The sequence below is a fragment of the Hyla sarda genome, chromosome 4 (assembly GCF_029499605.1).
Source record: "Hyla sarda isolate aHylSar1 chromosome 4, aHylSar1.hap1, whole genome shotgun sequence".
In the NCBI taxonomy this organism is placed as follows: Eukaryota; Metazoa; Chordata; class Amphibia; order Anura; family Hylidae; genus Hyla; species Hyla sarda.
In genome coordinates, this window is record NC_079192.1 from 325,462,474 (window position 1) to 325,476,780 (window position 14,307).

The 14,307-nt window shown below is 42.9% G+C and overlaps 1 protein-coding gene across 1 annotated transcript; it reads right to left on the minus strand.

Moving 5' to 3' along the window:
* Positions 1–1,909: 1,909 nt before the first annotated feature.
* Positions 1,910–13,260, minus strand: THOC3 (THO complex subunit 3). Its single transcript, XM_056569441.1, has 6 exons — positions 12,996–13,260; positions 10,608–10,764; positions 7,317–7,521; positions 5,027–5,188; positions 2,959–3,059; positions 1,910–2,403 (listed from the first exon to the last, which is right to left on the minus strand). The coding sequence occupies exons 1-6, from the start codon at positions 13,164–13,166 to the stop codon at positions 2,240–2,242; spliced, it is 960 nt and encodes a 319-aa protein (XP_056425416.1). The 5' UTR covers positions 13,167–13,260; the 3' UTR covers positions 1,910–2,239.
* Positions 13,261–14,307: the final 1,047 nt, after the last annotated feature.

The following is a 14,307-nucleotide window of genomic DNA, read 5'->3' on the forward strand; positions in this document are numbered from 1 at the left end:
TCCTGATCGGCTCCACTGAGCTACCGGCACTGTTAACTCTGCATTTCAGACGCTGTGAGCGGCCCGATCAGAGGTGCCCGGCATTTGCCGTGGGTCCTGGCTGCCCGTAGCAACTGGGACTCATGGGGTTTAAACCATTCTCTGCTCGTGAAAACTGTTTAAACTCCTTTAACCCCTTGGGGACTAAGCCCATTTTGACCTTAAAGGGGTACTCCCGTGGAATTTTTGTATTTATTTTTTTATTTTTATTATTTTTTAAATCAACTAGTTAAAACAGATTTGTAAGTTACTTCTATTAAAAAATCTTTGTAGTATACAGACCCTAAAAAGACTGAGGAAATATTACATAGGTTTTCTTTTTGGAACACAGAGCTCTCTGCTGACATCATGACCACAGTGCTCTCTGCTGACATTTCTGTCCATTTTAAGAACTGTTCAGATTAGGAGAAAACCCCCATAGAAAACCTATGCTGCTCTGGACAGTTCCTAAAATGACAGATGTCAGCAGAGAGCTCTATGTTCCAAAAAGAAAACCCATTTCCTCTGTAGTATACAGTAGAAAAAATTTTATTTTTCATTTTCACGGACCACTGTTCCAAAAATCTGTCAGTCACCTGTGGGGTGTAAATGCTCAATGCACCCCTTGTTATGTTCCGAGAGGGGTGTAGCGTCCAAAATGGGGTTACATTTTTTTTTTTTTTTTTTTTTTTTTTTTTTTTTTTTATGTCAGAACCGCTGTAACCAGAAGCCACCCCTGTGCAAATCACCATTTTAGGCCTCAAATGTACCTGGTGCGCTCTCACTCCTGATCCCTGTAGTGCATTGGCAGAGCACTTTACGTCCACATATGGGGTATTTCCGTACTCTGGAGAAATTGCTTTAACAATTTTGGGGGTCTTTTTTTCCTTTTAAGAAAATGAAAAAGAATGGGGCAACATAAAGCTGGGCGGCATGACCAAAAATATGTATCACTGTATTTTTGTACGTTATGGCGGTTCCACGGTATTTAACGGTATTTTCCACCCCCCCATGTGACCCGTGGGTCAGGGGGTCGTGACGTGCTGCTCTAGGGGAGATTGCAGAGGTCCCAGCGGCGGGACCCCTGTGATAATCTAATCTTCTATCCATTGGATAGGGGATAAGATGTATAAAGCCGGAATACCCCTTTAACCACCCATCCACCCCCCATTGATTCCTCTACCAACCCCAACCCCCCACTACTCCTAATGGCTTCCCTGACTTTCTCTCTCTCTCTCTCCCCCCCCCCCCCTCATCTCTAACACTCATTCAACCATCCTTCCATGTGTGGTCCCCCCCTACACCAGATGCACACCAATCCTTGCCCCACCCTGCAGGTCCCTAGTTATGTTATGGTTCACAGAACACACACCACTTTAGGTTATCGTTTCTATATAAAGTTTTATATGTGATAAAAGCTGTTGTGAGCTAGGTGTCTGTTCAGGACAACATCAGTTATCTTAATTTCTGTTTTTCTTATTTCATACTGTACGCCCAGGTCCCCCCACTGGGCTTATGTCTAGCATCTTTTTCCGTTTTTCTGTGTTGGAGTGTAGTTGCTGCACGATCTTTTTTTTTTTTTTAGAACTTTGGTCCATTGTGATTTTTCTCACTCCTTGTTTCTTATTCTACTTCTTTCCCCTCACCCCTCTTTTCACTGTCACACCTCTTCTAACCTCTCTCTTCCCCCCCCCCTCACCTTTCCCGCCATCCCCTTTCCTAGGAGAGCCTTTAGCCACCGCCAACCCTCATGGGTATCCCTACCATTGCCACTGTACATAACCTACCTGCGGGCACTGAACTACAACTGATTGCCTTCACATAATTTTCTCTAAAATTATACCCAAAGTATAATATTTAATATTAATGATGCATTCCCAAACAAAGTAAGATTTTAAGAAGTGGAGTATGACTGGTTTCATTTTACAAAAACCTTTTAAAAGAAGAGCTGAAAAAAAATGCTGTTGGAGTATACCCCACTTTCCCCTTTTGTTATTTCTCTATTGCCTATGAATGTTATTTTTCAATACTAAAGTCATGGGTACAAAGCATAATAAAATGTTCTTATAAATTTAAATTTTACTACAAAACAGTAATACATATGTTTAGAATCAAATGTGGTCTTGTACTGAGCCATATCCATGCCCCTAAGCATACAGCTTTGGAATGAGGTGGGCTGGTGTACAGACAAGTAAACAGTCATTTCTAGAGTCATTGCTTCTCAAGAATCATTTGGAAGACCAAATAATTTTACAGTGCCAGCTTCACGACTACTATCATATTTGCCATCCTTGTCATCACAGGCAAACGCCAAAAGATACCGCTTTGGATGCCAGGCTACAGTGAAAGTAGGCGATTCACACTGAACTTCACACAGCTTCTCACCTAAAAAGCATAAACAAACAATCATTAAGCATCTAACATTACAACCATTGTGGCTTTCAAAATGCCCCAGGCTGCCCTGACAACCAGTCAGCACTCTATGGAATACATCATGTGGATACCAAAGGCAAACAAGACCGCCACCTGACATCTAACTCTAGATGCTGCAGTAGCTATTGACAATGGCATCCGGGAGGCTAAACAACTGGCACTGGGCTGAGCCCTGCTGCTGGCCACAGAGAGCAGGAGTCCGATAAATATATCAGCCAGCACTCGCCAAGTATGAAGCGAGTTCAGCTCCTGAGCCCACACCATACTCATTTCCCAACATTATGATGTATCAATACATCAAATGCCAGGAAGATTGTTAATTTTTATACACTGTTTGACTGAAGATCAGAAATTTGTCCACACACTACAAACAAACCACATTAGATGTCCTCACTTGACTATACACAGTATGCCACTAAAACTATTCTCACCTGCAACATTTAAGCATGTTGCAAGGATAGCATTGTATATGTGAAAGGCATTCAAGAAAAACAAATTCGCCAATACCTGTTTCAACATGTGCAATATCAATGAAATGGTCTTCAGATGCTGATGCCAGCATTTTTCCATCATAACTGAAGCTTAGTGTTCTCACGGGCCAGTCTAACCTGTAAAGGAAGAGACAAGGATGACTTTAAAAGTAGTAAAACAACTTTATAAATCGAGGACTGTTGATACAATCGTAGTACACAACAGAATAAAGAAAAACTGTCTCACTGCTGTAAATATCTAGTGTGCAATATGGTAATATTGCATAATTGAGGTGCTATACAAATAAACTGCAAAAAAAGGGGTAGAGCAAGGAACTGAACTGTTTGACAAGTTTTTGATGGATAACCCCTTTAGGACCTTATTTAAATAATAATTAAATTGTATTTAGTGAAAAAGATCTGAGAATCTCGAGAGACTGCAGACAAATAAAACTTTGGGGGAGAAAAAAAAAAAAAAAAAAAAAAAAAAAAAAACTACTGTAACTTCTATTCCAGAGATATTTACACACTTTTCTCCTTACATTTTCAAAGGGCTATGAAAATATGTGAGACTTCATTTTTGTGCCTTTTTTCGTGGCAAAAATTGCCAAATTACATGCTAAAATTTTTGTTGCTGCCATATTGGATTTTTTTCCCCGGATTTTAGTGCCCAGACAAGCGATAACTGTATAAAAAAAAAAAAAAAAAAACACCATCTCTAGGGTTTAAATGTGAGTTCAGGTGCAGGGACCATGGAGAAGAAAAAATAAAAAAAACACATTTTTTAATAACATTTTCCAATATCATCATGCAAAACTGGTGTGACTAGTGTAAATATATGGTGCACTGATGATTTGTAGTAGGGACTTCCCAATACTGATACTAGTATCGGTATCGGGGCCGATACCAGGTAACTGCATGGTATCGGGGACTCGTCTAATGTCCCCGATACCTGGTGGAGTGCTTCGCTGCCCTGTTCTCTGGTTCGCATCACTGCCGCAGCCCCGTTCTGCTGTAAGCATTATGGTGTCTTATGGAGGAGCATGTGACACATCACTCCACTGCGCCCAGTGTAATGCTACGGAGGAAGAAGAGTGACGTGTATGTCACATGATCCTCCATAAGACGCTATTATGTGGACGGCAGAACAGGGCAGCTGCAGTGATGAGAGCATGGCTGCAAAGCTGCGACACTGGACAGTGAGCAACTACAAAGTGGGGCTGCTGTCTACAGGGGGGTCCTGTGGCTACAAAGGGGTGTTGCTGTCTGCAGGGGGTATTCTGCTAGCTACAGAGGGGGACTTGTCTACAGTGGGCAGTGGGGTGGTCCTCCTGCAGTCTACAGGGGGGGGGGGAGAGGAGTCCTGCTGGCTGATGTCGGCAACTATATTACCTACAAGGGGATGCTACCTACTATTAATGGCAATCTTTCAGCCCAGTCACCTGCACTAACTTGAATTTATAGGTAGATAGTGCAGGTGACCCAGTTTCTACTGTTGCTCACCATTTGAACATAAGCACAATCGCTCCGGAGACATTGGTCACGCCGCCAATGCAAATTCCCTGTTCTGCCCAATGGAGAAGAGAGAAATCTTGGCTCATACTACTGCAGCCACCTCCATTGTACAAGACAAGAACCCACATATCAGCACGGTAAGCAGCGCCACAGACCGGGTCACCCTGGTGTCAGATTCCCTTTAAAATAAAAGTACTTGTACTTGGTATCGGCGAGTACTAGAATTAAACTATCGGTATTCGTTCTATGTCTTGAAAAAATGGTATCGGGACATCCCTAATTTGTAGGATTTAAAACCCAACTTTTATTGGTCCTTATTAAAATGCAAAACCAAACACAAAGAAAGAAAATATAGAAAACTTATAATAATTGCCTACAAAGCTTAACTGGCCTCCATCTTAATATCGCCCAGATATATGGTTCATCATAGGCAATGTGCTACTTAGGAATCACAAGTCCATAAATATTGTCTCCAGAGTAAAAAAAATAAAAAATAATAATACTAAAACAACTAGATTTATGTTAAATACAGTAATCTTCAAAAACGATGAAACAGCAAATGACCTCAGCATGCTAAACCAACCACTTACCTGGAAAAACAACGCACACATACCAGTTCTTCTATGTCCCAAAGACTGACAAGTGCATCTGCACTGCCAGTGGCAAAATACTTTCCAGTAGGGTCAAATTTTATGCAAATACAATTAGAAGGGTGGGCATTAATGGACTGAATAGGCTTGAGTTCTGGATAACTGGAATACCAGAGAACAGGAAAAAAAAAAAAAAAAAAGCATTAATACAAAGTTAGAAAGCTAAAATGTGTTGCTATGAAAGGAGTCAGCTATAGATCAGTGCATTTCCATGTCAGGTCAAACACTTAGAACATGCATGTGACATTACTGTATAGTCATGGCCAGCCATTTTTGTGTATTGGAACTAAACGAAAAAAAAGGAGGGGGAAAAAAAAAAAAAAAAAAAAAAGAGAATTGGACATAATGTCACACCAAACTCCAAAAATGGGCTGAACAAAATTATTGCCACCCTTAATATTTGGTTGCACACCCTTTGGAAAAAGAATAACTGAAATCAGTCGCTTCCTATAACCATCAATAAGCTTCTTACACCTCTCAGCCAGAATGTTGGAATGCCATCCATTTCTGGGTGATTTTTGATGTATGTTTGGGGTCATTGTCCTGCTGGAAGACCCAAGATCTCGGATGCAAACCCAGATTTCTGTACAGTGCGACCCAAAATCCATTAGTAATCCTCAGATTATATGATGCCTTGCCCACATTCAAGGCACCTAGTGCCAGAGGCAGCAAAATAACCCCAATCCATCATTGAACCTCAACCATTTATCACTGTAGGTACTATGTTCCGTTTTCAGTTAACAGTAGAATGATGCGCTTTACCAAAAAGCTCTATCTTGGTCTTGTTTTTTTATGTCTCTGTGTCAGCAGTGGGGTCCTCCTGGGTCTCCTGCCATAGCGTTTCATTTCATTTAAATGTTGGATAGTTTGCGCTGACACTGATGCTCCCTGAGCCTGCAGGACAACTTGAATATCTTTTGGAACTTGTTTGGGGCTGCTTATCCACCATCCAGACTATCCTGCGTTGGCACCTTTCATCAATTTTTCTCTTCTATCCATGCCCAGGGAGATTAGCTACAGTGCCATGGGTTGCAAACCTCTTGATAATGTTGCGCACTGTGGACAAAGGCAAATCTAGATCTCTGGAGATGGACTTGTAACTTGAGATTGTTGATATTTTTCCACAATTTTGGTTCTCAAGTCCTCAGACAGTTCTCTTCTCTCCTCTTTCTGTTGTCCATGCTTAGTGTGGCACACACAGACACACAATGCAAAGACTAAGTGAACTTCTCTGCTTTCAGGTGTGATTTTTATATTGCCCACACCTGTAACTTGCCCCAGGTGAGTTTAAAAAGGAGCTTGAAAATCTTATTTTTCCACTATTTTGAGAGGGTGGCAATTTTGTCCAGACAATTTTGTGACATTATGTCCAATTTGCTTTAGTTCCAATACACACAAAGGGAATAAACATATGTATAGCAAAACATGTGTTACTGCAATCCTTTTCTGTGAGAAATACTTCTGACTGTATATAAACATAGATGGGACAACCTACTGTAAACTTTAGAGGCCAGATCCCCCACCCTAGGAACAAACCTAAAACAACAAGATTTTCCATAAAACATCAACAGCCTCAAGAGTCAAGAACCAGAAAATGTTTTCTATTTTACTCCGGTGAGGGTTTTTTCCCCCCAGCCCTGCATTCAGGGACCACTTATACATCTCTAAAGCTTATTCTAAGCCCAAAAGCACTGGTCCGAGGCATACAGATATGCTATTTCTTGTGTTGACTAAGGCTGCATTCACATCTCATTTTTTACATACGGGTGCCAGATCCGGCTGGGGGAGGGGAAAACTGGGCGCTCCCGTACCCGAGCCGGATCAGCCCGTTACTCCCTTTACTTTAATGAGCCGATCGGAGTCAAACGGTGACTCCGGTTGGCTCAGTTTTAACCGTATCCGGTTTTGGACCGGACCTAAAACTGTAGTATACTACGGTTTTAGGTCCGGTCAGGAAACCGCATACGAGTCAAAACTGAGCCAACCGGAGTCACCGTTTGACTCCAGTCGGCTCATTAAAGTAAATTAAGTAACGGGCTGATCCGGCTGGGGTATGGGAGCGCCCGGTTTTCCCCTCCCCCAGCCGGATCTGGCACCCGTATGTAAAAAACGAGAAGTGAATGCAGCCTAAACAGCAATACCTTGCTCAGGTAAATGATCAGGGATCACTTAGGACAAACATGGATTACTACATTAGTGATATACATGAATGATGAGTGAGACATTGTACCTCAGAATGTTTATGCAGCCATTCCCATTGGTAAGAAAGAACATATTGTTATCATTGTTCCAGGAGATTTCATTGACTTCAAACTTGAACTGCTCCTCTGCTCTGGGGCGATGGGTTTTGACATCTATGAAGGTGACAACATCGTCCTTATTTCCTACCGCAATGGTTTGCCCATCTGGGCTCCAGCAGATATTTATATTTTCACCTAAAAACAAGATATGTCATTAATAACGCCATAGGGTAGATGGGTAAGTGGTATATTAGGGGCCAAGCCCTCTTACACACTTGACAGAGCAAAAAACAGGATTACATACTCACTTATTTGAATGCTTAATGAGCCGTGTAATTAAAGGAGATCTGCAGACCTAGACATTTATCCCTTATCCACAGGATAGGGAATAAGTGTCTGATCATGGGGGTCCTAATGCTGTGACCACCCGCGATCTCTTGTACAGGGCCCAGGCTCTGACGCAGGTCTCCTGTGCAGGAGGCGTGTCGGCAGCAGCAGGACGCCAAGGCCAATATGCCCCCTCCATGTATCTCTATGGGAGAGGCAGAGGTGCAGCGTTTGCGCATTCCCGACTCTCACATAAAGCAGTATGGAGTCTCAAAAAAATAAAATATGTAAGTGCCTGATAATTTAAACATAATATTTACAGAGTGGAGCCCTTAACTCCTTAAGAACACAGCCCTATTTGTCCTTCAGGACACAACCAATTTTCATTTTTGCGTTTTTATTTTTCTCCTTTCAAGAGCCATATTTCTTCTATTTTTCCATCCACAGACCCATATGACGACTTGTTTTTTGCATAACCAATTGCACTTTTATTTTACCATAAAATTTACTCCCGTGTCTTCACGCAGCTCCCTGCTGCATTTTTTTTTGTATACACCGAAGACTTCTTTTTAAAAAAATTAGTATGCTTAAAATTGCCCTATTCTGACTCCTATGTTTTTTCTTTACATATACGGGGCACTTTGAAGGCTCATTTTTAGCACCTTGATAGTCTTCATTTTATTGGTACAGGTTTTTGTGTAGATAGGACTTTTTGATCACTTATACATTTTTTCCTAAAAAATTATAAAATCATTTTTTAGATTCACCTTGCGGGATCATAAGATTATATTTTAATAGTTATTTTAATTGTATTTTTGTCAAATGGGAAAAGGTTGATTTTATTTTTTATTATGGAAGGGGCTTTTACATAAATTTTAATATTTTAAGAAAGGCAACAATTATATGCAATCATTAGATCAAGAACATTAAGCCTTTTGAAAAATATTGTAAGGTGTGATTGGCGCTGCATCATTGGAGAGTCAATCTGGTGGCCCTAGGAAGATGACCTTCTGCCCTTGGTCATTAACCCCTTAAGGACTCAGGGTTTTTCCGTTTTTGCACTTTCGTTTTTTCCTCCTTACCTTTTAAAAATCATCACCCTTTCAATTTTCCACCTAAAAATCCATATTATGGCTTATTTTTTGCGTCGCCAATTCTACTTTGCAGTGACATTAGTCATTTTACCCAAAAATGCACGGCGAAACGCAAAAAAAATCAGTGCGCGACAAAATCGAAAAAAAAACGCCATTTTGTAACTTTTGGGGGCTTCCGTTTCTATGCAGTGCATATTTCGGTAAAAATTACACCTTATTATTCTGTAGGTCCATACGGTTAAAATGATACCCTACTTATATAGGTTTGATTTTGTCGCACTTCTGGAAAAAATCATAACTACATGCAGGAAAATTTATACGTTTAAAAATGTCATCTTCTGACCCCTATAACTTTTTAATTTTTCCACATATGGGGCGGTCTGAGGACTCATTTTTTGCGCCGTGATCTGAAGTTTTTATCGGTATGATTTTTGTTTTGATCACTTTTTATTCATTTTTTAATGTTATAAAAAGTGACCAAAATACGCTTTTTTGGACTTTGGAATTTTTTTGCGCGTACGCCATTGACCGTACGGCTTAATTAATGATATATTTTTATAGTTCGGACATTTACGCATGCGGCGATACCACATATGTTTATTTATTTTTTTACACTGTTATTTTTTTATGGGAAAAGGGGGGTGATTCAAACTTTTATTAGGGAAGGGGTTAAATGACCTTGATTAACACTTTTTTTTAACTTTTTTTTTTTTTGCAGTGTTATAGGTCCCATAGGGACCTATAACACTGCACACACTGATCGCTCATCCTGATCACAGGCGTGTATTAACACGCCTGTGATCAGCTTTATCGGCGCTTGACTGCTCCTGCCTGGATCTCAGGCACGGAGCAGTCATTCGTCGATCAGACACCGAGGAGGCAGGTAAGAGCCCTCCCGATGTCCGATAAGCTGTTCGGGACGCCGCGGCGGTCCCGAACAGCCCGACTGAGCAGCCGGGATACTTTCAGTTTCACTTTAGAAGCGGCGGTCAGCTTTGACCGCCGCTTCTAAAGGGTTAATACCGCACATCGCCGCGATCGGCGATGTGTGGTATTAGCCGCGGGTCCCGGCCGTTGATTAGCGCCGGGACCGACGCGATATGATGCGGGATCGCGGCGCGATCCCGCTTCATATCGCGGGAGCCGGCGCAGGACGTAAATATACATCCTGCGTCGTTAAGGGGTTAAAGGGGTATTCCAGGCAAAACCTTTTTTTATATATCAACTGGCTCCGGAAAGTTAAACAGATTTGTAAATTACTTCTATTAACAAATCTTAATCCTTCCAATAGTTATTAGCTTCTGAAGTTTTCTGTCTAACTGCTCAATGATGATGTCACGTCCCGGGAGCTGTGCATGATGGGAGTATATCCCCATAGGAACTGCACAGCTCCCGGGACGAGAGTCATCAGAGAGCAGTTAGACAGAAAACAAAACTCAACTTCAGAAGCTAATAACTATTGGAAGGATTAAGATTTTTTAATAGAAGTAATTTACAAACCTGTTTAACTTTCCGGAGCCAGTTGATATATAAAAAAAAAAGTTTTGGCCTGGAATACCCCTTTAAGTCCCAGATGGCAAGGGGGTAAAGGTAGGGGTTTAAAGGGAAATTATGAGGAGCTTTATTTAAAAAATAATAGCACTCAGACAGGTTGCTCTGTCAGTGGGGTAGGTAATATGCTACAACTGCCACATGCAGACAAAATCACAAGTCCATGCGGTAGCCAGTGGTCACACAATACTGTGCAGAAATTGGGCATGGCATGTGGCGCCAGATCAATAGAATTCAGCACAATAAAGAGAACATCCACATTTCTATAATTCAGTTCCTATAAATACACAGGGCATCTTGGATACTCACCCTTTGTGGTAACAGTTGTAAGGCACCTCTCAGACCTAACATCCCATATTCGAATAGTCTTGTCCCCTGATGCAGTGACAAAGAGATCTGGGTTTGTGGGATGCCAGCAAAGTTGATCAACGCTATCGCCATGACCCCGATAGTTTGTCTCTTTTATCTGCAATTGTAAAAAAAAGGTTTCAAAAGGTTAGAGCATGGTAGAAAACGCTCACAACAATTCACAAACTACAGTGCGCACACAGAACACCTCCAGTCAGATACATAAAATGAATGGCCTAACCTCAGAGTACCCCAGCAATATCGGTTGGCGAGGCCCTTTGCATTTATGACAATAAGCTTATTTGAGGGGTCACAGTACTACAGTGAGCACAGCTGAGCTTCATTACACTGGCGCAAATGCAAGAAAGGGGGGGGGGGGGGGTTTAATTACAGAGTCCTTGACAATATTTTAAAAAGAACGATTTGCCTGGACAACCCCTTTAAAGCGAAAATCGACTACTTCAATCCCTCGTGCCCTTCAGCTCCAGCATGGAGGCACAGGCCACGCTGACCAACGCGGGTACCGTGCACAAGACCCATTCATCAGAAGAGAGCTTGTGCGTGGGACTTTGCCAAGCATGGTACAGTTGCCTTAGCAACCACAATGGCCAGCATGGCCTGTGTAAAATATTGTGTTATTTCAATATTAAAAAAAAAAAAAAAAAAAAAAAAAAAAAAACGGTCTAATATACGCTCGTTTCTTTTATTTGGTTTGATATTATAATTGTAGAGGACATTTTACTAACTGGGGTCATTTATATGGTTTTTATCTGTCTTCCAGCCCTAAACTGAATTTTTGAAAGTGTTCGCCATCGGGAGATTTTACTACAGACTATAAATGTTCCAACCAGCAGATTGCTATTAGGTCTGCCATCATGGAACTTTGTGTAAAACAGCAATTTTCTTTATAAAATCATACCACATCTTGTGCATCTACCTATGTGCGAAATCATCAAGTCTGCAGGAAACAAACATCTGCTGCTAAGATCAAGAGATCAAAGTAAGAGCCACATATTTGAGGTTATGTCTGCTGGGCAGACAAACTTTAATTCACCGTCCGTCGATCCCACTTTGCGCCAATAGAGATGTTTGTCCTCCGGTCGTGGTGTTCTTCCTGGTTCCATGTGCACAGAACGTCAGACTGCGATCAGCATATCGTGGGCCGCACTGATGTCCCGCCTCAGCCAGTAATACACTGAGAACAGTGTCACGTGAAGAGCCAGGGCTCCGCCTTCTTCCTGCTGCCCAGGCTTTTTACATGACCCTGCACTCAGCCTATCACCGGCCAAGGCGTTCTGGGCACACAGAAGCAGGAGCGGAGAGTTAGTTATTTATTTTATGCAGCCTGGGCACTGGTCTGTCTGCACCACAGCATCAGGGAAAGAGGACTTCAAGTTCAATTTGATAGTAAAGGGGCTAACCGGGACTACAAAATGTATTAATGACCACTATCCGGATAGGGAGTGTTTTTCCAACCAGGTTGTCGCAAAATTACAGATGCCAGGATGCTCGGACAGCCTTTGGCATAGGGAAAACACAGGGACAGGTTATGAGGGTCAGATTGGTAGAGGTCATGATCATCAGCTAATTATTAAAGGAAAAGTCTCATGCCTGACAGTACAGGAAAACCTATCCCCTATCCACAGGATAGGGGATAAGTTTTAAATTGTGGGGGGGGGTTCGAGCACTGTGGCCCCCTGCGATCGTCTGTACGGAGCTCCGGCTCTCCCAAAGAGTTTCGCCCCCACGACCCCCACCCGAAGCTTGGGCCGCCACACCCCCTCCATATAACTCTACAGTACAACCAAAGATTGCCAAACGGCTCTCCCTTAGAGCTATATGGACGGGAGTGGTGGCCCCACAGGGGTCATGACGCACCACTGTGAAGGAGAGCCGAGGCTCCAAACAGGAGATCGCATGGGGCCCCAGCGCTCGGACCCCCCCCCCCCCCGATCTAAAACTTATTACAAGATACTTCTCCTTTAAGGGTGTATTCACACACAGTATCCTGCACATATTTGATACTGCAGATTTGAAGTGGTGTTCATTAATTTAGTTCACGTTGAAATATGCAGCAAATATGCACAGGATACTGTACCCAACAGGGGCATTTACTGTCAAAGCCATTTAGGTGAATAGGACTGAGCTGCAATGCCAGGCACGGGCAGTAACTCAATTGTCACATCACAGCCTCCCAATTATAATTAATGGTGAAAGATAGCACATAGTCCTACAAGTAATGTCTGCGCCTGTTCACACAGTGCGGTTTATTACAGCGCTTTCATAGCACCGGCTCCACAGCAACAGGATGAGAGGCACAGCTCCCATTCTCAATACGAGCAGTCTCACCAGCCGGTCTTTCTCCAGCAAGAACACACTGGCCGTCTTATCGAAGGAGCCGGAGGCCAGGCGCCGCCCGTCACAGCTCCACGCTACCGAGTGCGCCTTAGCGTTGTGCGCGGGGAACTCCCGGGTCTTGTTGTTCGCACGGAAGTGTTCCTGCAGCGCCAGCGCCGACATGTTTGCGCCAGACGCCAACCAGTGACGTCATTCATCTGCGCTGCAGCACTGAGGAGACCGTGGCTTACACTTCCGGGTTATTGTTAGTGGGCGGGGCGTTCTGTAATTAGAAGCGGGGTTGGAGTCAGTCATGGGCTGCTGGGTGCAGTGTATACTGCAGAAGCGCTTCACATATAGTAGTGTTTTTCAACCAATGTACTTCCAGTTGTTACAAAACTACAACTCCCAGCATGCCCGGACAGCCAAAGGCTGTCCGGGCATGCTGGGAGTTGTAGTTTTGCAACACGTGGAGGCACCCTGGTTGGGAAACACTGCCATTTGGGAATATAATAATACATGAGTTATTTTATCACTATGTTATGTCTGACCTGCAGACATCTATGACAAAATCTAAGACAAAACTAAAAATATATATATTTGTGGGGAAAAATTGAAAAATAAAATAAATAATAATGCAGTTTTGCAACTTTTAGAGAATTTTGTTTCTATGCAGTGCACCGTATGGTACAAATAACGCAATAGGGGTTATTTACAGATGATTTTCCGATGTTTTTTTGTAGGGTTTTGCAGCTGAAATCCTAAATCTGCTCCAAAAATCTCTTTAACCCCTAGAGGACGCCGGGCATAAGTGTACGCCCTTGGCGCCTTGGCTTTCACGCACCAGGGCCTACATTTACGCCCTGCATATTACAGATCACCGCCGATAGCCGGACGGTGATTTTAGCAGGATGGCTAGTGTAATCGCACAGCAGCCTTCCTGGGACATCGCCCAGGGGAGACCCCCCCCCGACCCCCCCCCCCTGTAATGGCGATCGCCATGATTGGCTGGTCAATTCTGACCGGCGAATAACAGCTTTTCTGGGCCAATTGGGTCTGTGGTGACCCGATGGCCTGGAAAATAATGGTAATTGGTGCTATCCGAGACAGCTCAATCACCCTGAAGTATAGGAGTGAGGTGGCATTGGAATTGTAGTTTTGCAACATCTGGAGGACCACAGTTTGGAGACCACTTGTCTAAGTGAACTACTTTATTTTACTTTTTTCTTGCAGTACCTCCTGCTGTGGGAGACTGCGGTCCTTCAGATATTGCAAAATTACAACTCCCAGCATGCACGTGGGCTGTCCGGGCATGCTGGGATTT